At 45.6% G+C, this 26004-nt stretch overlaps 1 protein-coding gene across 1 annotated transcript in view; it reads left to right on the forward strand.

Moving 5' to 3' along the window:
- The first annotated feature begins 975 nt into the window (after window positions 1-975).
- The window catches only part of MYEF2 (myelin expression factor 2), a 28593-nt gene continuing 3564 nt past the window's right edge, over window positions 976-26004 (forward strand). Inside the window, exons 1-12 of the mRNA XM_040342657.1 lie at window positions 976-1200; window positions 10621-10817; window positions 11880-11932; window positions 12772-12779; window positions 12867-12960; window positions 19523-19714; window positions 19819-19972; window positions 21440-21489; window positions 21769-21829; window positions 23454-23555; window positions 23646-23687; window positions 23789-23857. Coding sequence (XP_040198591.1) covers window positions 1076-1200; window positions 10621-10817; window positions 11880-11932; window positions 12772-12779; window positions 12867-12960; window positions 19523-19714; window positions 19819-19972; window positions 21440-21489; window positions 21769-21829; window positions 23454-23555; window positions 23646-23687; window positions 23789-23857 — 1147 coding nt within the window. The 5' untranslated portion in view covers window positions 976-1075. The remainder of the gene's footprint in view (window positions 1201-10620; window positions 10818-11879; window positions 11933-12771; window positions 12780-12866; window positions 12961-19522; window positions 19715-19818; window positions 19973-21439; window positions 21490-21768; window positions 21830-23453; window positions 23556-23645; window positions 23688-23788; window positions 23858-26004) is intronic.

Genomic DNA, 26004 nt, shown 5'->3' on the forward strand with positions numbered 1-26004 from the left:
GTGGCATTGTCTCTGTGGGACTGGTGTTTTTTTATGAGGTACATGGCCTTGTCTCTGTGGAACTGGTGTTCATGAGGTACATGGCCTTGTCTCTGTGGGACTGGTGTTTATTATGAGGTACATGGTGGCCTTGTCTCTGTGGGACTGGTGTTTATTATGAGGTACATGGTGGCCTTGTCTCTGTGGGACTGGTGTTTATTATGAGGTACCCGGCCTTGTCTCTGTGGGACTGGTGTTCATGAGGTACATGGCCTTGTCTCTGTGGGACTGGTGTTTATTATGAGGTACATGGCCGTGTCTCTGTGGGACTGGTGTTTATTATGAGGTACATGGCCGTGTCTCTGTGGGACTGGTGTTCATGAGGTACACGGCCTTGTCTCTGTGGGACTGGTGTTCATGAGGTACACGGCCTTGTCTCTGTGGGACTGGTGTTTATTATGAGGTACATGGCCTTATCTCTGTGGGACTGGTGTTCATGAGGTACATGGCCTTGTCTCTGTGGGACTGGTGTTCATGAGGTACATGGCCTTGTCTCTGTGGGACTGGTGTTTATTATGAGGTACATGGTGGCCTTGTCTCTGTGGGACTGGTGTTTATGAGGTACACGGCCTTGTCTCTGTGGGACTGGTGTTTATTATGAGGTACATGGCCTTGTCTCTGTGGGACTGGTGTTTATGAGGTACACAGCCTTGTCTCTGTGACTGGTGCAGGTGGGCCCTGACTGCTCTGTAAAGCACCTTGCTGGTGAACAAGGTGAGGCCTTTATGAATGCAGCATGTGACTATGTAATGCACTGTAACCAGGGGACATTCTCCATCTTTTGTACAGCCAGGTGCTGCACAAACTCTCGGGGAAACAAAGAGGTCCTCCCCCACCCTCACTCTATTGTCCCTCTCAGTGTTTGCCCCTTCCGCTAACAATAAAGTTGTGTGAAGGGCAGGCCGGTAGGAGGGGACTGAGCTCTCGCGAGATTTCCCTGTGATCACGCCCCCCTGTGAAGAAGAGGCGGCGCGGCCTTGTGAACTCTTTCCTCGCGGACGGTAGCATTGAACGGAAGGCTATTCACATCGGAACCATGGCGGAAATCGACCAGCAAGACTCCCAGGACGCCCTCAACAATGGCAGCGACAACAACAGCGAGTGCGACGACCAGTGTGACGCCAGCATGGCGGAGGAGAGCCATTCCAACGGCATGAAGAAGTAGGTGTGAGGAGAGGGGAAATGGCGGCACCTAGACGGGGTGGGAGGAGGGAGGCTGTGAGCGGGAACTCTTCCGTCCCCGCCGGGTGTGCGGGGACGGTGAGGAGGAGAGCTCGGGGCCGCCTTCCTTCCCGCCATCCCCACAGGCCGCACTGGGCGCCATTGTCTGTACACAGCCCGGGAACCCCGCACCGCCTGAACCACAGGCCCCAACCAATCACTGATCACCTCCTTCCCCATCACATCCACACACGAGAGCCCGACACCTTCTCATCGCTTCATTTATGTGCGAGTATAAATCAGACATACGATAGACAATCTGATGCAATGTACTGCAATCTTTTGCAACAATACACTAGGCAAAAAGATTGATGTTGGAGCGGATTGTACAATCTGATTGCAGGATATAGGAGGGGAATACCGGAGCGGATTGTACAATCTGATTGCAGGATATAGGAGGGGGAATACCGGAGCGGATTGTACAATCTGATTGCAGGATATAGGAGGGGAATACTGGAGCGGATTGTACAATCTGATTGCAGGATATAGGAGGGGAATACCGGAGCGGATTGTACAATCTGATTGCAGGATATAGGAGGGGAATACCGGAGCGGATTGTACAATCTGATTGCAGGATATAGGAGGGGAATACCGGAGCGGATTGTACAATCTGATTGCAGGATATAGGAGGGGAATACCGGAGCTGATTGTACAATCTGATTGCAGGATATAGGAGGGGGAATACCGGAGCGGATTGTACAATCTGATTGCAGGATATAAGAGCCGAATACTGGAGCGGATTGTACAATCTGATTGCATGATATAGGAGCGGAATACTGGAGCGGATTGTACAATCTGATTGCAGGATATAGGAGGGGAATACTGGAGCGGATTGTACAATCTGATTGCAGGATATAGGAAGGGAATACTGGAGCGGATTGTACAATCTGATTGCATGATATAGGAGCGGAATACTGGAGCGGATTGTACAATCTGATTGCATGATATAGGAGCGGAATACTGGAGCGGATTGTACAATCTGATTGCAGGATATAGGAGGGGAATACTGGAGCGGATTGTACAATCTGATTGCAGGATATAGGAAGGGAATACTGGAGCGGATTGTACAATCTGATTGCAGGATATAGGAGGGGAATACCGGAGCGGATTGTACAATCTGATTGCAGGATATAGGAGGGGAATACCGGAGCGGATTGTACAATCTGATTGCAGGATATAGGAGGGGGAATACCGGAGCGGATTGTACAATCTGATTGCAGGATATAGGAGGGGAATACTGGAGCGGATTGTACAATCTGATTGCAGGATATAGGAGGGGAATACCGGAGCGGATTGTACAATCTGATTGCGGGATATAAGAGCCGAATACTGGAGTGGATTGTACAATCTGATTGCAGGATATAGGAGGGGAATACCGGAGCGGATTGTACAATCTGATTGCAGGATATAGGAGGGGAATACCGGAGCGGATTGTACAATCTGATTGCAGGATATAGGAGGGGAATACCGGAGCTGATTGTACAATCTGATTGCAGGATATAGGAGGGGGAATACCGGAGCGGATTGTACAATCTGATTGCAGGATATAAGAGCCGAATACTGGAGCGGATTGTACAATCTGATTGCATGATATAGGAGCGGAATACTGGAGCGGATTGTACAATCTGATTGCAGGATATAGGAGGGGAATACTGGAGCGGATTGTACAATCTGATTGCAGGATATAGGAAGGGAATACCGGAGCGGATTGTACAATCTGATTGCAGGATATAGGAGGGGAATACTGGAGCGGATTGTACAATCTGATTGCAGGATATAGGAGGGGAATACCGGGGCGGATTGTACAATCTGATTGCAGGATATAGGAGGGGAATACTGGAGCGGATTGTACAATCTGATTGCGGGATATAGGAGGGGAATACTGGAGCGGATTGTACAATCTGATTGCAGGATATAGGAGGGGAATACTGGAGCGGATTGTACAATCTGATTGCAGGATATAGGAGGGGAATACCGGAGCGGATTGTACAATCTGATTGCAGGATATAGGAGGGGAATACCGGAGCGGATTGTACAATCTGATTGCAGGATATAGGAGGGGAATACTGGAGCGGATTGTACAATCTGATTGCAGGATATAGGAGGGGAATACCGGAGCGGATTGTACAATCTGATTGCAGGATATAGGAAGGGAATACCGGAGCGGATTGTACAATCTGATTGCAGGATATAGGAGGGGAATACCGGAGCGGATTGTACAATCTGATTGCATGATATAGTAGCGGAATACTGGAGCGGATTGTACAATCTGATTGCAGGATATAGGAGGGGAATACTGGAGCGGATTGTACAATCTGATTGCAGGATATAGGAAGGGAATACCGGAGCGGATTGTACAATCTGATTGCATGATATAGGAGGGGAATACCGGAGCGGATTGTACAATCTGATTGCAGGATATAGGAGGGGAATACCGGAGCGGATTGTACAATCTGATTGCATGATATAGTAGCGGAATACTGGAGCGGATTGTACAATCTGATTGCAGGATATAGGAGGGGAATACCGGAGCGGATTGTACAATCTGATTGCAGGATATAGGAAGGGAATACTGGAGCGGATTGTACAATCTGATTGCATGATATAGTAGCAGAATACTGGAGCGGATTGTACAATCTGATTGCAGGATATAGGAGGGGAATACCGGAGCGGATTGTACAATCTGATTGCAGGATATAGGAAGGGAATACCGGAGCGGATTGTACAATCTGATTGCAGGATATAGGAGGGGATTGTACAATCTGATCTAGATTCAAAACTCTGAGGCCTAAATAGCCCATTCAATGATATCCAATGAGGCAGGTCTTTATAATGCCCAGTTCTTAGTAGATCCAATTGAGACTGTACAATCAGGTTGTAAAGGTTGACCATGCACTGTACAATCTCCTGGAGTTCCAACCGCTTTTGAGAGGTGGTCTTAAATGAAAGACTACCTCTCCACACCTCGTTTTTGGCTAGTTAAAAAAAAATATATGTACTTTTTTTTTTTTTGTTATGAAGTACAGCCTGTACTTCCGATCCATCTGGTCCGTGACGCAGGACATCATGGCCTCTTCTTTGCCAAGCCCCCCTCGCTGTCTTCTGGGACGTGTGTCCCAGTAGACAGCCCGCCATTGACGTGTGTGTGTGTGTGTGCGCGCATTAGGGCCGTAAGACTCCGCTGCCGGTTTCCCTTAATTAGAATTGTGGTGCCCGCACCCGATGGACGGATCGAATTCAGGGAAGCCAACATTGCGTGCTCCCTGGACAGGTAAGTGTCTGTATTAAAGTGGTTTGTAAACCCACTTCTTGGACTTCTTCTATCTATAGGTTGTGGAAATATCTCCTAAACGTGCGCTGTTTAGGAGATATTTCACTTGTTTCCGCCGAAAATTCCAATGGCGCATGCGCGGGAAGAAACAAAGTGCTGTTTCTTCCCTAGCCTGTGCCGTTAATCGCAGCTCCCGTGGGAGTGATGTCATGCGGCTCCGGCGAATCACAGAGCTGGAGTCCGCGGCCCGGAAGGAAGAGTTGACATTGCTGGATTCTTTTGCAGGTAAGTGGCACATAATGGGCAAGTATGCTATGCATACTAGCCCATTATGCTTTTCATTTGCAGCGAACCAGAGAGGAAGTAAAACCCATCAGGGTTTACTTCCTCTTTAAAAGTCAGCAGCTGCAGTATTTGTAGCTGCTGACTTAAAAAAATAAAAATTGATGATTGAAAACAGATTTCAAGTGATAGGGTTTTAAAAAAAAAAAGTTATACTTGCCACCTCTTGTGCAGTTGGTTTTTCACAGATCTGCCCTGATCCTCCTCTTCTCGGGAGCCTCTTCGGCACTCCTGGCCCCTCCTTCCATAGAAAGCAGCTTGCTCTGGGGGGGCTGCACACAGTGTTTTTTTTATTTTTACCTCCATGTATACAAATAAAAAAACTTGAGCTTTTAGAACTACCTTAGAGTGGTTGTAAACCCACGAACAAAACAAGACATTCATAATGAGATAGTATGCATCACATACTATCTCATTATATATTACTTGCCTTGGATCGAAGCCCCCGCACCAGTCCTCGTACACTGCTCAGGCCAGTGACATCTCTCCTGGAGTTCCGGGTATAGCGGGCTTCCGGCGCTGTGATTGGCCGGAGCCACAATGTGACTCCCACACATGCACGCGGGGGCCGCCGGTAATGGCAGTCTAACGAGCAATGGCACGTATGTGCAATTGCTTCAGTGCACATGTGCCGATGACGTCAGCACATGCTGATACAGGGGGATGTCTTCTAAACCGTGCAGGTTGAGGAGATATCCGGGGGAGCTACATGCAAGGCTTACCTGTAGCAGAAAGTGGTTGTAAAGGGTTTACAATGACTTTAAGCCTGCATGCACATGTGTGAGGACACGCATTCCTGACCGGCAAGCAAAATGCCTGCACTTTGTACATGAAAAAACGCGTGGTTCCATGCAGCACGTTGGTCTCTTGTGGGTATGTCAGCCCATTGAAATGGATCGACTGTTGTACCTGTGATGTATACATGCGTTAACATGCGCACATCACAGGTAGAAGTGAGCCTAGCCTTGCATCTGCCATCAACTGTGTAGTTTTTTGGAGTCTGCCTGATTGGCTAAAGAGTGATCGGATGGTTCACGTTTGTCCTCCAATATGTAGTTGTGAAGCTAAAGGGGGTTGTACGGTGTATGGTCAGCCTAATGCTGATGATACAATTTACCTTCAGTTTAGCACAACTGTGTAATAGGAGGACAAACCTGAACCATATGATCAGACAGGCTCTTCTTGCACTACATAATAGTTGGTAGATGTAAAGCAGATAGCATGACCAGATTGTAATGTGTGTGTGTGTGTGTGTGTGTGTGTGTGTGTTAGAGCGGCACAATTCTGGCTAAAATGAGAATCACAATTTTTTTTGTTCATAAGATGGATCACGATTCTTGCGGTGTAACATCTTTCACATTAAAACCCCCAAAAATTGGGCTAACTTTACACTTTATTTTTTTTATTGAAGTGTATTTTTTCCCAAATAATTGTTTGGAAAGACCGCTGGGCAAATGCAGTGTGACGTAAAATATTGCAGCATTTGCCATCTTATTCCCTAGGGTCTCTGCTAAAATATATGTTTGGGGGTTCCAAGTGATTTTCTAGCAAAAATATTGATTTTACCTTAAAGTGGATCTCAGCCGAAAAAAAAATATTAAAAGCCAGCAGCTACAAATACTGCAGCTGCTGACGTTTAATATTAGGACACTTGCCTGTCCCTGGAGTCCAGCGCCAGCAGAGGACGGGCGATCGCTCATCACTCTGCTGCCCCCACCGCCATCCTCGGCGAGGAAACCAGGAAGTGAAGCGTTGTGACATAACTGCCCGGTTCCCTACGGCGCATGCACGAGTCACGCTGCGCCGTGCTCACTGGTCCCCGCTGTGTTCTGGGAGCCATGTTTCCGATGAGCGCAAGTTCCACTTTAGGGTGGAGCTCCGCTTTAAACAAGTGTGAGAAAGATTTGGACTTTAAGTGGTTAAACTTCCTGCATTTAGCCCAGGTTCACACTGGGCTGCTGTGAGTTCAGCTGAACTCGCACGATTTCACTCCCGCTGGCAGTCCCGATTTCGGCCGCGATTTAAGAGACATCTGTGCAGGTTTCTGCACAGGTGTCAATGTAAATCGCGGCCCGAAATCTCAAAGTAGTACAGGAACTACTTTTTGAAATTGGTGCAGCGCTGCAGATTCGGCGTTGCACGGATTAGGACGGTGCAAATGCCAGCGTTTTAAGATGCGATTTGACATGTGGAATCGCATCTCAAATCGTACCCAGTGTGAACCTGGGCTGACACACAGAAGAATGAAGTGTTTGTTACAATGTTTCATGTTAAAAACTTGGCAGACTGCCCAGATTTTTTTCTTTATACACACACACACACACACACAGAAGTTTATCCCTTTGATCTAAGATGAAAGCATTAGTTACTATGTTTCCTGTTAAAAATTGGCAGACTGCCCATTTTTTATTTTTTTCCTCTTGATGGCTGATAATCCTCTCCACTTGTTATATGAAAGAATTGGCAAACTCTGCATTGGAGATCATGAGGGTTGAATCGAGATCACAATTTTAACGATTAATTGTGCAGCTCTAGTGTGTGTGGTGAGATTTTAAGGGATAAGTTGACCGTTGAACATGTTGCATGTTCCACCTGTCTTTAAAGTGTAGTTCTGGCAAAAAATGAAGTCAGCAGCTACTGATTTTTTAATAATCTGACACTCGCTTGTCCCACGGTCCAGCGATGCGGGCGTACAAAGTCCCGCTCCTTAGCGCCGGTTTTCTTACTGTGGGCGCCCAACTGTGGCTTCACAGATGGGCATGCTGTGAATGGCCGGGTAATATTCTGGGACTTATCCCAGAAGATTGCAGGGAGGGGGGAGAGGTGAACTTGCAGAGCCCTGGGAGGAAGTGGGTGCTGGATGCCTCTAAAGAGGGTATCCGCTCTCCCCAAAAAGACATGCCAAATGTGGCATGTCAGGGTTTCACTGTCACTTTTTGGGTGCAACTCCGCTTTGTGACGGTGACCCCCTGTGACGTGCCATTTCTTGTGAATGAGTAGACTACAAGTATCCATTGCAGCTGATGGCTTGTATTTGTCAGTGAATTATGAAGGCGATGTTGAGCATCCTCAGTCCTATGACCTACCTGTATCAGAGGTACAGTAGACTGCTATCCTGAGTCTGCAGGAGCTGGACATTGCAACCCCAATCTGCTGATTGCGGGTGCGATGCTCTGCAGGCTCCTTGGGAAAAAATAAAAATGCATTTTTTATTTTCAAAAAGTGTTCTTGGCCTTTAAGGTGGCCATACACTATAAAGTGAGATTTTACATTCTCATTTAGACTCTCAAACTGTGATGTGAGGGTACAGTTCATTGCATTAGTATCCAATTGGGAAGGTCCATGTACTACATAGTAGTACAGTCACTTTAAGGCTGACCATACACAGTACAATGTTAGTTCTGCTAACAAGTGTGCAGTGCAAGGACCTTCTTGATTGTATACAGATTGGCTGGTTTAAGTAGGCCTCTCATATTACATACCGGTAGTTTTGGTAACTCTAAAGGCCCGTACACAAGATCGGATTCAGAAAACGAAGGAGTCCATCCTGAGATACAGAGGGGGGCGGCAGCAGCACAGTAGGGTAGAAGAGAGAGGGACAGATGCATGGAGGGGGACAGATGCATGGAGGGAGACAAGGAGCCGCTGCGGGGGTTTTTAGAGAGAGAGAGGACCGGCTGTGGCTGTCAGACTTTTAAATCTATACAGGGTGATCGGTGCTTGTAACTCCTCCACAGCACTGATCACCCTGACTGCCCAGGTATCGGGTGAAGTTTTGGAGCATTTGCCCGAGTACAAGTAACCTCTTTCTTTTAGCTGTAATTACCGCTTAATGACCTTCTTGGCAGGTGGACTATAAAGTTTTCTGTGCTGAGCGCGCTCACTGCACAGTAAACTGGTTACGGAAAGCTCTCTAAGCATACTTGAAATTGGGAGCTTTCAATCATGTGACTCATGTGGTCACATGATTGGAATGCTTGTCTCCATTTCTATCCACTTACAGGGCTGGGATGTGGTGGTGGAAAGGGATTGAACTGCACTAAACGTTGTGAGATCAGCTTTAAAATAAGGGGTATTTACTGCTTGTGCAGTGCAGGCTTTTGTGACATCATCCTCAACAGTTATTTGATCTTCTTTCCCAGAGGAAATGGTAATGAAGGGGGGCACCTTCTGGCCTAACATATGGAAAGTACAAACTGCTGGGAATAGTTGTGAGCTAATCAGATGAGCTGGGAATGGCATTTCTGATGGAGTCTTATATGTGATTGAGTTTGAAATGCTTATTTTATCTGCAATAAAGTATTTAGTGAATTGTGTAACTAAATAAGTGAAGTTGGCCTAAAGTGAAATTGGACCTTTTTAAAAATAAAGGCTTGGACCTCTTTCACGTGAGCATTCTGGTTGGTTCCGCCTGTCAGTTTTTCAGGTGGCCCTGATAGTAGGGTACACGGAGCCCTATGGGTAGGCAGATATAAATGGACTTGTGGCCATATGCACCTACCTCTAGGTCTGGGAAAAGCACTACACCCTTTTCTGGTTTTGAGGACTGGATTGGCATTAGCCGGTGTAAACGGTGTAGTCTGCTTACACCCATCTGCCCATAGGACAGCAGAAACTGAATGGGCAGGAATGTCAAAACTCTGACGCCTATCCCAATCTGCTGTGAGCACAGATCCCCTGCTGGTTGGAGCAGACTCTGCTCCTTGTGAAAAGAGCCCTAATGTGTATTAATGGGAGGAAAACAAAAAATTGTCTAACTCTTTCAAATAATGGCAGGAAGTTTCATTTTTACTTTCCGAACAGTAAAACATTCTTCTGACCCTGACCAGAGAAAGAAAGGAACTCCACTCTCTGACCCAGTGCATGAGTGCAGCCACATCTTCTGTGTCCAAGGCCGTGTGTGTGTGTGTGTGTGTGTGTGTGTGTGTGTGTGTGTGTGGTAAAACATGGCAGAGGCCATGGCTGAATCGGCACTGGCTGAGGCAACTCTCATTCACATATTCATGCACTGGGTTGGTGAGCAGTGTTCCTTTTGATGCTTCTACACCCCTGAATGGTGTATAGGTGCCTGCTCCCTTCCCTGTATCCGGCTGGGAGACCTTTTGTCTCGGCTTAAAGTGGCGCGACAGCGTTGTGGTGGACAGATTGGACACATTGGGGACCATTCGCATTTATACAGCTATCAGTACTATAAAATGCACTGATTACTGTGTAAATGTCACTGACAGGGAAAGGGTTAACTGTTGCCTAGGGAGTGACTAACTGTGGGGAGGGGACTGCCTGGGTGAGGAGAGCGACCGTTCATACTTTGTATGAACAGATCGCTCTCCTCACCCCCTGACAACTGAGATCTGTCTGTTTACATTGACAGATCTCTGTTCTGTCTGTGGAGCGATCGCGAGTACATGCACATCGGCGGGGCACACCCCCTAGTGGTCAAATGGCAAACTGATGTACAGCTATGTTGGTTCACCCAGGGGAGCCAACCTGCCACAGTATAACTGGAGGCTGGTCAGGAAGGGGTTAAAGTGAGTGTTTACTCCATCATTTATGGGCATAGGGTCAGTACTATACTAGAGGGTTATGTAACAATTACATTATTTAGAAAAGTGATGATTCAAAATTCTACCAGGAAACTTTTCAATGTATTCATTAAAAGCGTCCCTTGTTTGGTGTAAGAACCAAGAACTATTGTTGGGCACTTGAAACCCTCATGTAAATATAATGTCAATGCATTTTTCTTGCAGGGACAATGACGACACAAAAGAAGAGAAATCCACGCTTAAAGAGAAATCTGGAAATAGAAAGGGAAACAGATTCCATCCTTATGGAAAAGAGAAGGGCTCTGGGGAGAAAAAGGGTCAGAGCCGGAATAGGGTGTTCATCAGCAATATTCCTTATGACATGAAATGGCAAGCCATTAAAGACCTTATGAGGGAGAAAGGTAAGCTTTGGCTGCAGTCATAGATGCAACCATATATATATATTCAGTCCTTTCCCTTCCCTTTCAAGCTTTTGAAATTCACACCTTTAATACAGGTACCCTGGTTTACACAGGTAACGTTTTTTTTAATGTAGTACATAGCGATTATTATACCTGTTTACCAGGGAAGTGTTTGCATGCTGTTAATTGCAGCTGTAATGTGGTTTTTACAGGCCAATAGTATAACTTGGAGATGTATTTACTGACCATTAGTATAACTTGGAGATGTCTGGATACATAACTGCTGTTTCCAAGCAGTAGGCGCTTGTCTTGCACAGCAGACAATTATTGCAGATAGAGAGTAATTTTGGAGACCTTGTGTTTAATGGCAAAGACTGTCTTGCAGTTTTTGTTTAGTGCCTGTTCTTGTGAAATTGACTTAATATCCAATATTACAAAATTGGACTGGAGACTTAATGGTTTTCACTGGAAATCACCAAAGTCTAAAAACGTTCCCTTGGTTTCATGGTAGTGTGTTCTTTTATTTTAAATTGTAACATTTTGTAATAGTCCTTGGTGTCTCTGTTGTAAGGTGAATGACTATTTTTGGTTTTATTCACTGTATTTCTTTGTAGCCTACTGTGAAACACATTGACTTGTTAATTTGGATCTTAAGACAATTTTACTAATTGAAGACATTCAGGTAGAAGGTCACCTTAAACCAGCTGTTGTGAGTTGGATGGCCAATCTTTTTTTATCGACATGTTTTAACTATTCTAACGAGTTGATTAAGGTACTAGCTGCATATCTGAATGTGTTCAACTATATCCTATTCAAATACTACATCTGGTATTTAAGGAGTAAAATGGTTATTAGTCTATTGCTCTTGACAATGTGGCTGCTTCCCAGTCCTGAAATTGAGCAAAATGAGGTAGCCATTGATAGGTGCTATGTCGGTTCTGTGTTTGATTGTTGGTGAATTATAGGTCATTTTGTTTTGTAGAGCTGTGCACAGGGCACAGTAAAGTTACTGGTGTTAAATGCTTTGTCTCTTGGTATTTTCCCTTTGTATGTCTTATGTAGTTGGTGAGGTTACATACGTGGAGCTCTTTAAGGATTCTGAAGGAAAATCAAGGGTAAGTGCCGTGGGCAACCATCTGCTTGAGGGGTAAAGTGCCTCAGTAGTCTTCTGTATCACTGTACAAGTATATTGGAAAGTAAGTTTCATTTTCTTACACTGTATTGCAGTCTGAATGTTCCAAGGCTCACAGTATGCTACTTTTCATCCAAATTACATGAGGTTGAAAGTGACGACTAACTGAATTTCTAAACATTTTGCTTGCTCACTTCTTGTAAGTTTGCTGCTAAAAGCTCAATGCAGATGTCAGTCAGGTTCGGAGTACAATTCACTGGCACGTCTAACAGTATTCCTGGGATTGTAGTGAATTTGTCTCGAAATATAATTTTTTTGAATTACCTGTTGTGGCGTGCAGGGCTGCTCCACTGTCAGTGCTGTGAACGTTTTGAGTCATTGAGCTAGACTCTTAATTAGAAACCGAATTATCTGGTTAAGGATTATATATAATATATATAATTTTTTTTTGAAACAAGTGAGTCATTGAGCTTGGTGACAGAAGTCTAATTTGCGGTTTACGGTTTTTTGGAGATTTAATATTGAAGAAATTTTTTGGGGTGACAAAGTTGTCCTGTATGATGGCTATGTTTAGACAGTCAGTGTATCCAGTCTTGGGTGTCTTTTTATAAATGTTTTCAAAAGATTCCTTGAGGGTTCACCTTTAGCTTTTTTTTTTTCTGATTGAATCCAATTTGAAAAAAATGTGAATCCTGGTTTAAGTTGTATGAAAACATTTTAAATAGACCCCGTAGTGATCTCTGATCTTGGTATTCAAGCTAACATTTTTCTATTTTTATTTTATTTTTTTTGGATTCTTTTCGTGTGGCCACGTGGATTTAGGGCTGTGGGTAAGTCTCTTTTGATTGTGTGTGTGTGTGTTTGTGTAAGTAAAATTTTTACACAATCAAAATCCTCATCAAAACTTTTTTTTGCAGTGTGGTGGAGTTTAAAGACATGGAATTTGTACAAAAGGCATTGGATGTAATGAATAAGCATGATCTAAATGGAAGACCCCTTAACATCAAGGCGGTAAGCATCTAGGGGTCATTTAGCCTTAAGCTAGTTGCGCAACACTATGACTGCATTAAAACCTCTGTTTTAAATCGCTGGTATATTTGCCGCAATTCTCCCCACAATTTTGAAGCTCCATTGTTTGATACATTTCAGGACTCGCATTTGAGGTGCAATTCATCTGTATGACGCCTAAAATCACGCTGGGGGGGGATCTGCAGTGATAGTCTCGCAGCAAATGCATCGCATGAAGCTTGTTGCCCAAAAAAAGTTCAGGAGCTACTTTTGGGCAACATGCTTCACGTGATGCAGATTATCTCACGATTCATCATACGAGACCCGCACCCTGATTTTAGGTGTCATTCAGGTGAATGGCATCTCAAATGTGAGTCCTGCGATTTGTCCTTCACACATCGGTGCGTTAAGAATCATGGCCAATCTGTCCGATTCAAAACGTTGAAGTGTGAATGCAGTCTATCCGCTTTGCACCAACCTTTTCTTTATCGTACATCACGGGACACAGAGCAGCATAGCCATTACATATGGGTTATATAGTGTACCTTCAGGTGATGGACACTGGCACTCTCCGACAGGAAGTTCCCTCCCTATATAACCCCCACCCATAGTGGGAGTACCTCAGTTTTTTCGCCAGTGTCTTAGGTGTTGGTGCACGTTGAAGGTTGTGCCTGCAGTTTGTCCTTGGGACCAGGGCCAGCCGACCGGATCCGTCCAAGGTGCTTCATAGCCAAAGTGGACGGTACCCGGGCCCCAATTCGTGGATGGGGTTTTGCCTATAATGCCTCTCCTTGGAGGGCTGGACTCTGGGTTCCAGGACTGGGTTTTTTAACCTATGAATACCTGCTGCCAGTAGTGCTGTATAGGTCCAGGTGTGTGGTGTTCCTGACTTGGACCCCGGTCCCTGAAGGTCTATGACCATACCCACGGTGAAGGGGGAAGATTGGGCCTCTTGCATGAGCAATACCCTGCGGCGTGGAAAGGTAAGCGGGGGGCCTACGGAACTTGGTTTGTCAGTGGGCTCCCCACAGGGGACTCTGGGGAAAAGCCTTTTTTATGCCTCTGTGCATGGGCTAAAAGAGAAACCACAAAGTCTGCATGACTGGATGGCTCAAACACCCAGGTATACTGTTCCTCTGGCTGGGCTAATAGACTGCTGCTGCTGCTACAAGGTGTTTTGCTCCATGAAATGTAAAAGGGAGCATGTCAGGTTTAAATTACTTACTTCCTGATGTCTGTGTATCTCCAGCAGCTCCCGGGCTCCTCTCCCCACATGGATTCTGCTTCCTGCTTCCTGAAAGCGGCGTCGGGAGCGCGCGTGCGCGCGCACTGTTATAGGCGCCGACGCTGCGTGGAGGGGCGGGGGACGCCCAGGGAGTTCCCTCCCCTCTGTACATCAGAGGGAAAAACTCTATTTAGCCTGTCAGTTTGCTGAAGGCTGTGAAGGGACACGGAGCAGCGATGCTGAGCTGAGCAGGATAGGTTTGCCTATGTTATGCTGACACAGTGACACCTAGTGGCCGTTTTTTTGTACACACCTTGCTAAAGAGCTGTTTAAGCTCATATTTTCTCTAAAAAGCCGGTGTACTAAGTAGCAGTCAGAGTACTTAGTATTTGGTACTCTCTTAGCCCAGCATTAAGGGAAGCAATATTAGGATATGATTAAGCCCTTGGGGCTCAATATTGCTATCTCTTGTTAGGGTTTGGGAAGTTTAGTTTCTGTCTAACATTACCCTAGCCTAAATTTTTTTTTCCTCATTTATTTAAATGTGTGTTTTTCTCCAGCTATTACAGTTAGTTGTATATTAGCGGAGTATCTCAGATTTGTTATTATGGCTCCTAAGGGTGCAGGGAACGCTAAAAATGCTAAAGGTGTTAAAAAGCCGAAGGGTTCCCCATCGGGCTCGGAGGATATTTCCCAGAATCCACCTGCCCCTACCTCCCCGGAGGATCCGGAGGTTGCTGCCCTGGGTGAGCCATCGGGGTTGCTAGGTGCTATGGCGGGCCCTATTCAACCAACTCCTTCCTATGTCACGGAAGAGATGTTAGCCTCCACCTTGGGTGGATTTGAAAAGAGGATGGCCGCTCTTATTACGGCCTCTTTATCCGGGAAGAAGCGGGCTAGGTCCCCGTCTCCCAGGTTTGAATCTCCTGAGGAAGATGTCCTTTCCACTGAGGAATTGGAAGATACAGGAGACCAGGCTGAGGATCATTTGGACCATTTGGGTTCTGAAGATTCTACTATAGAAGAACCTTTTTCAGCTTCTCACGCAGAAAAATTGTGGGTTCAGTCCTTAACGGATATGGTGCGGTCAGCTTTTAAAATGCCTTTGCCTCAGCCTCTGGCCTCCGCTGTGTCCTCATTGGGCTCCCTAAAAGCGCCCCAAGCCAACCTGGTGTTCCCGGTCCATCCTTTGTTAAAGGACCTGATATTTCAGGACTGGGTTAAGCCAGACAGGATTTTTCTGCCTCCTAAAAGGTTCGCAGTTATGTACCCTTTAGAGGAGGAGTTTTCAAAAAAATGGGCTGTCCCCACTGTTGACGCAGCCATATCATGTGTCAATAAAGCTTTAACATGTCCAGTGGACAATATTCACATGTTCAAAGATCCTGTGGATAAAAGGCTTGAGACCTTACTAAAGGCATCCTTTTCCACAGCGGGGGCAGTGGTCCAGCCAGCTGTAGCTGCCATTGGCGTCTGCCAGGCTTTAAAAGACCAGGCCAAGCAGGCCCTAAAGGACCTCCCGGCTCAACAGGCTCAGGACTTAGCCGATCTACCTAGAGCCTTATGTTTCGCGGTAGACGCTATCAAGGATTCAATCCAACAGGCGTCCCGCCTATCCCTGTATTTGGTCCACATGAGAAGATTACTTTGGTTAAAGAACTGGTCTGCAGAAACCCCCTGCAAAAAACTCCTTACAGGATTCTCCTTTCAAGGAGAGAGATTGTTTGGAGAAGATCTTGACAAATATATTCAAAAGATCTCTAGTGGTAAGAGCACCCTTTTACCGGTTAAGAAAAGGTTCCGAGGTCCCTCTTTTAAGCGCCCAACCTCTCCAGTTCCAGGGCCCTCATTCTCTAGGCAGTATCGACGGCCTCCTGGACGCGCAGCTGCAAACAGGCCCCAGGGGCAAGCTGCAGGGAACAAGAGACCGTGGAACCGTAAGCCGGTTAAGGCTGCCCCTAAGGCAGCCTTGTGAAGGGGCGCCCCCACTCTCTCGAGTGGGGGGAAGACTCCGGTTGTTCTCGGAGTTGTGGGGGGCCCAAGTTACCGACCAATGGGTTCTGTCCTCAGTAACTCAGGGGTACAAGCTGGAGTTTCGGGAGTTCCCCCCTCCTCACTTTCAAATGTCAAGACTTCCAGGCGACCCTCAGAGACAGGCATCGCTTCTGTCCGCCCTAGAGCGACTCCTATCTCAAGGAGTGATTATGGAAGTACCAGCAGGGGAGCAAGGACAAGGGTTTTACTCAAACCTCTTCGTTGTCCCGAAGCCAAACGGCGACGTCAGGCCTATTCTGGACCTAAAGTTATTAAACCGCTTTTTAAGAGTCCGGTCTTTTCGAATGGAGTCCATTCGTTCGGTGGTGGCCGCCCTCCAAGGAAAGGAGTTCTTGGCCTCCATCGATATAAAGGACGCATACCTGCACGTTCCGATTTTCCCAGGCCATTACAGGTATCTGCGTTTTGCCCTAAACTATCGGCATTATCAGTTCGTGGCTCTTCCGTTCGGACTAGCCACGGCCCCTCGGGTTTTTACGAAGATCCTGGCCCCCGTATTAGCCATCCTAAGGGAACAGGGCATTCTGATCATGGCCTACCTAGACGATCTTCTGGTAGTCGACCACTCAGCGGCCGGTCTAAATCGGGCAGTGTTGCTAGCAGTAAACTGCCTAGAGTCCCTGGGTTGGGTTCTAAACCGGGACAAATCGGCTTTACAGCCCACAAGAAGGTTGGAGTATCTAGGTCTGATTTTAGATACAAGACAACAACGGATCTTCCTGCCCCAGTCCAGAGTGGACTCGATAAGGGAGTTAATCCACATAGTCCTAAGCAGCACAAGGCCATCTATACGCCTCTGCATGCGCCTGTTGGGAAAGCTAGTGGCCACCTTCGAGGCAGTGCCCTATGCCCAGATCCATTCTCGGAGACTACAGAGAGCAATTCTCGCGGCCTGGGACAAAAGACTCCAGGCCTTGGATCTTCCCATTTCCCTTCCCTATGCGGTAAGGCAGAGCCTGTGTTGGTGGCTAGTCACAAAAAATCTTCTGAAAGGAAGATCGTTCAATCCCCCCTCATGGAGGATAGTAACCACGGACGCCAGCCTATCAGGTTGGGGTGCAGTCCTAGACGATTTAACCCTACAGGGGAAATGGTCAAGGGCAGAATCAGCCCTACCCATAAATGTCTTAGAGATCCGAGCAGCTCGGTTGGCTCTTTTGGGCTGGACGGAGGTTCTGCAGGGCTCCCCAGTAAGGGTACAATCCGACAATGCCACTGCCGTAGCATATATAAACCACCAGGGTGGCACCAGGAGTCAGGCAGCCCAAAGGGAGGTAGATCGGATCTTTTCATGGGCAGAAGCCCATGTCCCCTGCATCTCAGCTATCTTTATCCCCGGGGTGGACAATTGGCAAGCGGACTTCCTCAGCCGCCAACAGATGTCCCCAGGGGAGTGGTCCCTCCATCCCGAAGTGTTCCAGGTCATTTGCCGGAAGTGGGGTACTCCGGAGGTGGACATTATGGCGTCCAGATTCAATGCCAAAGTAGCAAACTTTGTCTCTCGAACGAGGGATCCATTGGCCTGCGGGACAGATGCCTTGGTGTGTCCTTGGCATCAGTTTGCGCTAATCTATGCCTTCCCTCCAATACGGATGCTACCCCGTCTTCTTCACAGAATTCAAAGGGAACGCAAGCCAGCGATTCTAGTGGCCCCAGCGTGGCCCCGAAGACCTTGGTACTCCTTGATAAAAAGGATGACCGTAGAGGAGCCTTGGGTCCTCCCTCTACGTCCGGACCTCCTCTCACAAGGGCCATTCTACCACCCTGCCTTACAGGCCCTAAATTTAACGGCCTGGCGGCTGAGTCCCTGATTCTCAGAAACAGAGGCCTTTCAGGGCAGGTCGTTTCTACCCTTATAAACGCAAGAAAACCAGTTTCCAGGTTAATATACTATAGGGTGTGGAAGGCCTATATTACCTGGTGTGAAACCAGGAAATGGGATCCCCGCAAATATACTATTGGGAGAATCCTGGAGTTTTTACAGTTGGGAGTGGAAAAAGGTTTGGCGGTCGGCACAATCAAGGGGCAGGTGTCTGCCTTGTCGGTCTTCTTCCAGAGATCGTTGGCTGCCCATTCCTTAATGAAATCCTTTTTACAAGGTGTTATTCGGGTGAATCCCCCGATTAAAGCTCCCCTGTATCCTTGGGATCTAAATTTGGTTCTATCGGCCTTGCAAAGGCAGCCCTTTGAGCCCTTGTCCGTGATTCCTTTGGTCCTTTTGACTAGGAAACTAGTGTTTCTGGTGGCCATGGCATCCGCCAGAAGGGTGTCGGAGTTGGCAGCCTTGTCATGTAAGGCACCTTATTTATTATTGCATAAGGACAGGGTCGTTTTGCGGCCGCTTCCGTCCTTCCTGCCTAAGGTGGTATCAAATTTTCACCTTAATCAAGATGTGATTCTTCCATCATTTTTTCCAAAGCCTTCTTCTAAGGAAGAGAGGTTACTACATTCCTTGGATGTAGTTAGAGCTGTAAAGATTTACTTGGAAGCTACAGCCCAGATTCGTAAGACGGACGTCTTATTCATTCTGCCGGAAGGGCCCAAGAAGGGCCAGGCAGCGTCTAAGGCCACTATTGCTAAGTGGATTAGACAGACGATTATTCAGGCCTATGGCCTGAAGGGGAAGAGTCCACCCTTATCGGTTAAGGCTCATTCCACTAGAGCTATAAGTGCCTCTTGGGCAGCGTATCACCAGGTCCCTATGGCTCAGGTCTGCAGGGCAGCAACCTGGTCATCTGTCCACACATTTGCAAAATTTTATCAAATGGACGTTAGGAGGAACGCTGATTCAGCCTTTGGGCAGGCGGTACTGCGGGCCGCAGTTTAATCTCCTCTTGTCCGGTGGCACCTCTTGTTTGGTTTTTTCTGGTTGTCTCCCTCCCCTCATGGAGCATTGCTTGGGGACATCCCATATGTAATGGCTATGCTGCTCTGTGTCCCGTGATGTACGATAAAGAAAAAGGGATTTTTATTAACAGCTTACCTGTAAAATCCTTTTCTTGTAGTACATCACGGGACACAGAGCTCCCACCCCTCTTATGGGGAATTTTGGGATGCATATTGCTTGCTACAAAACTGAGGTACTCCCACTATGGGTGGGGGTTATATAGGGAGGGAACTTCCTGTCGGAGAGTGCCAGTGTCCATCACCTGAAGGTACACTATATAACCCATATGTAATGGCTATGCTGCTCTGTGTCCCGTGATGTACTACAAGAAAAGGATTTTACAGGTAAGCTGTTAATAAAAATCCCTTTTTTTATTTTAATGTGTGCTTTTTTTTCAGGATCCAGATGGGGAGCATGCACGAAGAGTTCTGCAGCGTAGTGGAGGCCAGTTCCCTGGGAGCCATAACGCTGATGTAGGCCCTGGAATTGTAAACCTCCCACCTTCAATTCTCAATAACCCCAACATCCCTCCAGAGATAATCACTGCTTTAAGAGCTGGGCGACTTGGAACAACAGTCTTTGTTGCTAATGTAAGTTTTAACTTCTAAAGAAGAAAAAATATTAATGCAATCCTACTGACAGCAAAAGCTGTGGTTTTGGGATTTACACTGATTTATTTATTTCTTTTCCTCAGCTGGACTTTAAAGTTGGGTGGAAGAAACTGAAGGAAGTGTTTAGCATTGCTGGAAATGTGAAGAGAGCCGACATTAAGGAAGATAAAGATGGAAAAAGTCGTGGCATGGGAACGGTTACCTTTGAACAATCCATAGAGGCAGTTCAAGCAATCTGTATCTTTTTATTTTTTTATTTCCTGTAACTTCAAGTGGTTTTGTACCACTATGCCAATAGAACTTATTCATAACGTTGGCTAATTATAATGGGTTTCTGCAATGTGCATTTAGGTACAAAGCATGTAACTGGTACAAAGTAAAAGTGCTTTCATATGTGTACATTTATAAATATAAAGGCAATGGCGTCCAGTTAGGAAGAATTTCCTTGTCCTTCAGGCTGTGTTCATACTTATGCGATGCCAGACATTGCATGTGATTCACGCTGCAGTGCACATCACATGTGATTGTCACTGCAATGCGAATTCAGCCACACAGTTTGTAAGGCTGAAATTGCATTCACACCAAAATTGTGTAGGGCCCTTTTTATTTTATTCCGGGTCCGAACTGGAATTGGATCGCATGTTGCAGTTTGTCCCTGTTGAGAAGATTTCTTTCAAATTGACTCATGATCTCCAGAAATGTAGTAAAATTTCTTCAAGCACACATCCGTAAACCTTTTCTATTAGGGCGAGTTCACACCAGGCGCAGTTCAATGTGCATTTTTTCGCTAAAAATGCATGCACAGTGTTTTTCCATGCATTCCAGTGGCTCTAGTTCACACCATGCAGTCAGTTTCCGGTGCAGAAACTGACTGCATAGTGTGAACTAGAGCCATTGGAATACATGGAAAACACTGTGCATGCATTTTGTGCAGAAAAAAGCACACGGAACTGCGTCTGGTGTGAACTGGCCCTTAGAGTAGAAAGTCCGCGATCAGTGCTGATTCCAGCTTCATTTGGATCTCCCGACGGACGTGCCGGTTGGCTGCTCAGGTCTCCTGGTGGGACTGGAGACCGGGGAGACGGCTGTTATGACCGCCGGCGGCAGGCATCACCCCGGTACAACCACTTAAAAAAAAAATTGACATACAGGTATGTGGTTAAAGAATGGAATCTGCTTATCTGACTTGGCTAGATTTAGGCCTGGTTCACACTTATGCAGTTTGCATATTATCTCCATTGAAGCCTATTGAACCAGAATGACCCATAAAAAAACATGTTCAATGGACTGTAGTGTTACTGAAAACAGGTGTAAACCAGGCCTTAAAGCTGAACTCCAGGCAGATCTGAACTGTTGATTCAAATTGGTGAGGGAGGACCTGCAGTGGGAGTTGCTCAATTTGAGCTAAATTCTAAAAAGTAACAAGTAGTTAAAACTATAGACATTGAAATGAGAGGGGTAACCTCACTGGTCTGCTGATGCTCCCTGGCTGTCTAATCGGCAGGGTGGTGGTGTTGATCGTAATTGAAGAAGCTGTCGTCCTCTGCTGTGACATTTTGTGTAAATTTAAGGCCAGAATAGATAGACATGTAAATTCGTTAGCGTATCCTATTTAATATTCTAAATTCAGAATCTGTAAACAACCCAGAATATTACTAATCTAAAACTTAATGGTATAGTTCCTTAACAGTGATTTTCTTACAGCTATGTTTAATGGACAGTTCTTGTTTGATAGACCTATGCATGTAAAAATGGTAAGTAAACATTATTTGCATATTAAGTTACCTAAGTGGAAAGACTTTGGGATGCTATTGGCAGTAAAAAGCTCCATTCACATCTGCACGTTTTGTGAATATGCAAAAGTGTCCTTAACAGCACCCCAAATGCGGCCCATGTTTTTTTTTTTTTTTTTTTTTTTTTTTAAATGAATGTGCTACCCTATATGTCCTGGGGAAAAAATGTGTGGTCGCATTATGTGGCGGTGTAAATGAAGTGTTGGTCATTCTTGCTTACTGTATTTGTTTTCCTTGTAGGATGATAAGTCGCTTCCCCCAGATGACTTTCATGCAATGGAAAAACCACCTCAGTTACCTCGTAAGTACAAGGCATAATTTGTATGGCAAATCTTATTTTAATATGGTGTCTTAATGTGCGGTAATCCCTCCCTAGCACTATTGTAAGTGCACATACTTAAAGCAGAACAAAAAATCCCCTGTTAATACGCGCGCACAACAATTGCATCATCCTCTTTATAAACTGTAATCGGACTACATTTCCCATGAATCCTTGGGATTGGACTGAATGTGGGAGGGTACACTGGGCTTGTACATGTAAATATAAACAAGCCCACTTTAACATCGCACCCCCCCAGCCATACATAACACACAGTATGATAGGTTACAGCCTTATAATAATATAATATAGATTTAATACAAATGCAAACCAGTACCGGGGTTATCAGAAATCATGAAGATGACAGATCGGGTATGTCCCGCTGTGATGGGTATTGTATGTGAAATGTTGATCACTGTATAGTGGGCTAGTTCTACGGCTTTTTTTTTTTTTTTACTAGTAATGGCGCCGATCAGTTTTTTTTTGTTATCGTGGCTGTGACCTTATGTCGGACACTTTTGACGCTATTTTTGGCACCATTCTCATTTATACAATGATCAGTGCTATAAAAATGTACTGATTACTGTAAAAATGTGACTGGGAGGGGTTACGTGTCACCGAGGGAGTGATTATGACTGGGGCTTGCTGTGACACAACACTGATCCCGATGAGAGGGAGCAGACAATCAGTGTTTCACTAGGCAGAGCGGAAGATGTTGTGTTTACACTGGCCTCTCCCAGTTCTGCAGCTCTGTGACCTGATCGCGGGACAGTCCGTGGGCACGGTGTGAAATGTATATGTGTGTGTGTGTGTGTGTGTGTGTGTGTGTGTGTGTACATACACACATACACACACACACACTTTAGTTCTGAAGCGGTTGGCCTGAATGTTTAATAAAGTTACTGTGTAAAATAAGTTCCCGTTGGGAATGGATCTATAGAAGCATGCAATAAGCCAAGGATCTTCAAACTACGGCCCTTCAGCTGTTGCGGAACTACACATCCCATGAGGCATTGTAAAGCTGACATTCATAGGCATGATGGGAATTCTAGTTCCTGAACTGGAGGGCCATAGTTTAGTAACTGCTCCAGGTGGGTATGTTGAACAATCGGCAACGGTTCAGGAAATCAAGGGTGCGGCAATGCACAAAGCAATTGGTAGAGGGAAAAAAGGATGGACAGCCGCACTCCAAAAAACCATAAGGTTGTCTTTAAAATAAAAATGGAAAAATGCACTACAAAAACAAGCAGAGAACAGGAATAACAGCCTACGTGTTTCACACTACAATGCTTAATCATGGCTGCCATTTTTATATTAAAGACAACCTTATGGTTTTTTGGAGTGCGGCTGTCCATCCTTTTTTCCTCTACCAATAGTTTGAAGACCCATGGCAATATGCATGCATATGGTATAGTGCATGTCGCCACTTTTCCAGGAACTTGGGAGAGAATTATCTGCAACATTTTGGTTAAACAGTTGTAGTTTAACATCAAGTTTTTTTGTTTCAGATGTGACAGAATGCTTTTGGCATTTTAAATTTCCAAATAAATGCTTTTTTCCCCATACAGTTTGATGCAGTGTTTTTACACTTTCCTTTTTAATCCAGGTGGGCTTGGTGGAATTGGAATGGGTCTTGGACCAGGTGGACAGCCTATCAGTGCAACACAAATTGGAATGGGTAGTGGAATGGGCAGCATGGGTCCATCAGGCAAGTGTGAAGGATACCTTTTAATTGTCAATGCTCAAAGCCCCACTGTATATGAAGTGTGAATAACGTGTTTGTTTTTCTGTCCTAAAGGTATGGATGGACCTGGCTTTGGTGGAATGAGTAGAATGGGAGGTAAATGTCTTTTAAAATATTGTAATTTCGTTTAGTCTGTAAATAAGTTTTGCTTCAATGGAATATATAATTTTTTTTTTTTTTTTTTTTTTTTACACCAGGAAGTGGATTTGGTGGCATGGATGGACTAAGTAGCATGTCAGGATTTAGTGGAGTGAGCCGAATGACAGGTATGATGGGGTCTGTGTATAAAAATGCTTTGTGTTACTAAACTTGCAACATTAAAGTCAGTGTGTACATGCAGTAAAGCAAGCTTGTTCTCACTGTGGAACTTAAGAGGGGGGGTTAATTATCTGCATTGTGTAAAAAGACTGATCCTGTCTTCTCTGATCCTCCGACTCCAAAACATATCCGGATAAGAGCCTTTTGGAGTCAGGCTGCACATGCTCAGATTAGTCTTACTATAGTTTTTTTTTTTTTTTTTTTCTGAGTGTATGTGATCGGCACAAAGCCAATGGGCACTGTCCAGACAGGGTCAGGGGTCCTGCATCCTGAAAGGGCAATTGTGGGAGAATAAACTTACAAGCTCTAACCACGCACTGATAGTCACAAGATTGCTATATACAGGTTCAGTAACACTTTAAATAAGCTGGCTTTCAGGTTTTGTATTTGAGTTGCATTACTAAGAATTTTAAGTAGCACCTTGTAGACCGGAATGGCTCCGATCAGCTCTATGGACCAAAACCATAAGTGAGTATTTCATCACTTCTGGTTTCCCAGGTTGTAAATCTTTAGTGGTTTGAAAAAGCATTGGATCATACCGATCTTGGTATGATTTGAAGGGCAGAGGAGTGATCTTGGTAAAGAGTACATGTCACTGCCTAGTGCTATCACAGGGGATATTTGATATTCCCTGTGATGACAATAAGGGGTAACATGTGCAATTTTAAAGCATGACATGTTCAGTATCTCCTTGCCATAAAAATTGGTTGGGTTTTTGTGCATTAAAAATTCAAGTGTTTCCCCCAAAAATTGCATATAAACTGCTGTGTAAATACCGTGACATGATGCAACACCCACCATTTTTTTTTTTTCTCTCTAGGACCTGGGCTTTAAAAATGTTTGGGGGTATCGTGTAGTTTTCTAGCAAAAAAATACACATTTTTACATGTCAGCAAAGGCTTGGTCTTAGAGTGGAGTTCCACCCAAAAATGGAACTTCCACGGTGTTACATTTGGCACCCTCCAGGGGGTAGGAGGGAGCAGATACCTGTGTAATACAGGTATTTGCTCCCACTTCAGGGCATAGATGACTGCAGTGACCTACGCCAGAAGACAGCAGGGACCAGTGGAATCGCGCAGTGTGAGTCACACATGCGGGGTAGGGAACTAGGAAGTGAAGCCGCAAGGCTTCACTTCCTGATTCCCTCAACTGAAGATGGCGGTGGCAGCACCCGAGGGAGAGATCGCCTTCGGGTGCCAACATCGTGGGCTCTCAGGACAGCTAGGTGTCCTAATTCCCCCTCGAACTCTGCTTTTAAAGTGATTGTAAACACTTTACAACCACTTGCACCTACAGGCAAGCCTTAATCTAGGCTCACCTGTAGGTTAAAGAAATATCTCCCAAACCTAAAGGGTTTAGGAGATATTTGCAAAAAATTACAGCACCGATGTCTACGGCGCAGACATCAGGCACATTGAGCGTGCCGCTACCAACTGCATCATGCAGTTAGTGGCGCCTCCCGCGCGCATGCGTGGGAGTGACGTCATCGCTGCTCCGGCCACTCACAGTGCCGGAGCAGCGATACCCGGAAGTCACTACGGGTATCATGGCGTCGGATAAGGCGAACGAGGGCCCCTACAGGGGCTTTTCTCTCAGGCAAGTAATAATGAGCTAGTATGCTATGCATAGTAGCTCATTATACCTTTGTCTTGCAGGTTGACTTTTGTCCAAAAAAAGTTTGCTCACGTTAACCACCTTAAAGAGGAAGTAATCTGTATTCCTTTAGTAAATCCTGCTTTTTGAGATGTTGGTGCATGGGTGCGGAACTTCAAGCCCCCATGAGGAATTGCAAGCCATTGAGTTACAAGCATGACTCCTAAAGGCAGAGGCATGATGGGACTTGTAGTTCTGCAAACAGCTGAAGGGTGACTGGTTGAGCACCCATGTGTTGGTGTATGTGATAAGATGGTTGACTCGCGGAGTACTACAGTACTCGGATGTAGCGCTGCATAGGCAAGTTTGAAGATCATTTGTTGTGCAGTTAAAAGCTGTGCAGTTAAAATAACCAAACGGAATTGAAAATGTAACTGCTAAGGAGTGTAAACCGAAGTCTTCATGTAAACTAATGTACTTGGACCCCTCCTAAATTACTTCC

This window comes from Rana temporaria, chromosome 3 (genome assembly GCF_905171775.1).
Source record: "Rana temporaria chromosome 3, aRanTem1.1, whole genome shotgun sequence".
NCBI classification, from domain to species: Eukaryota; Metazoa; Chordata; class Amphibia; order Anura; family Ranidae; genus Rana; species Rana temporaria.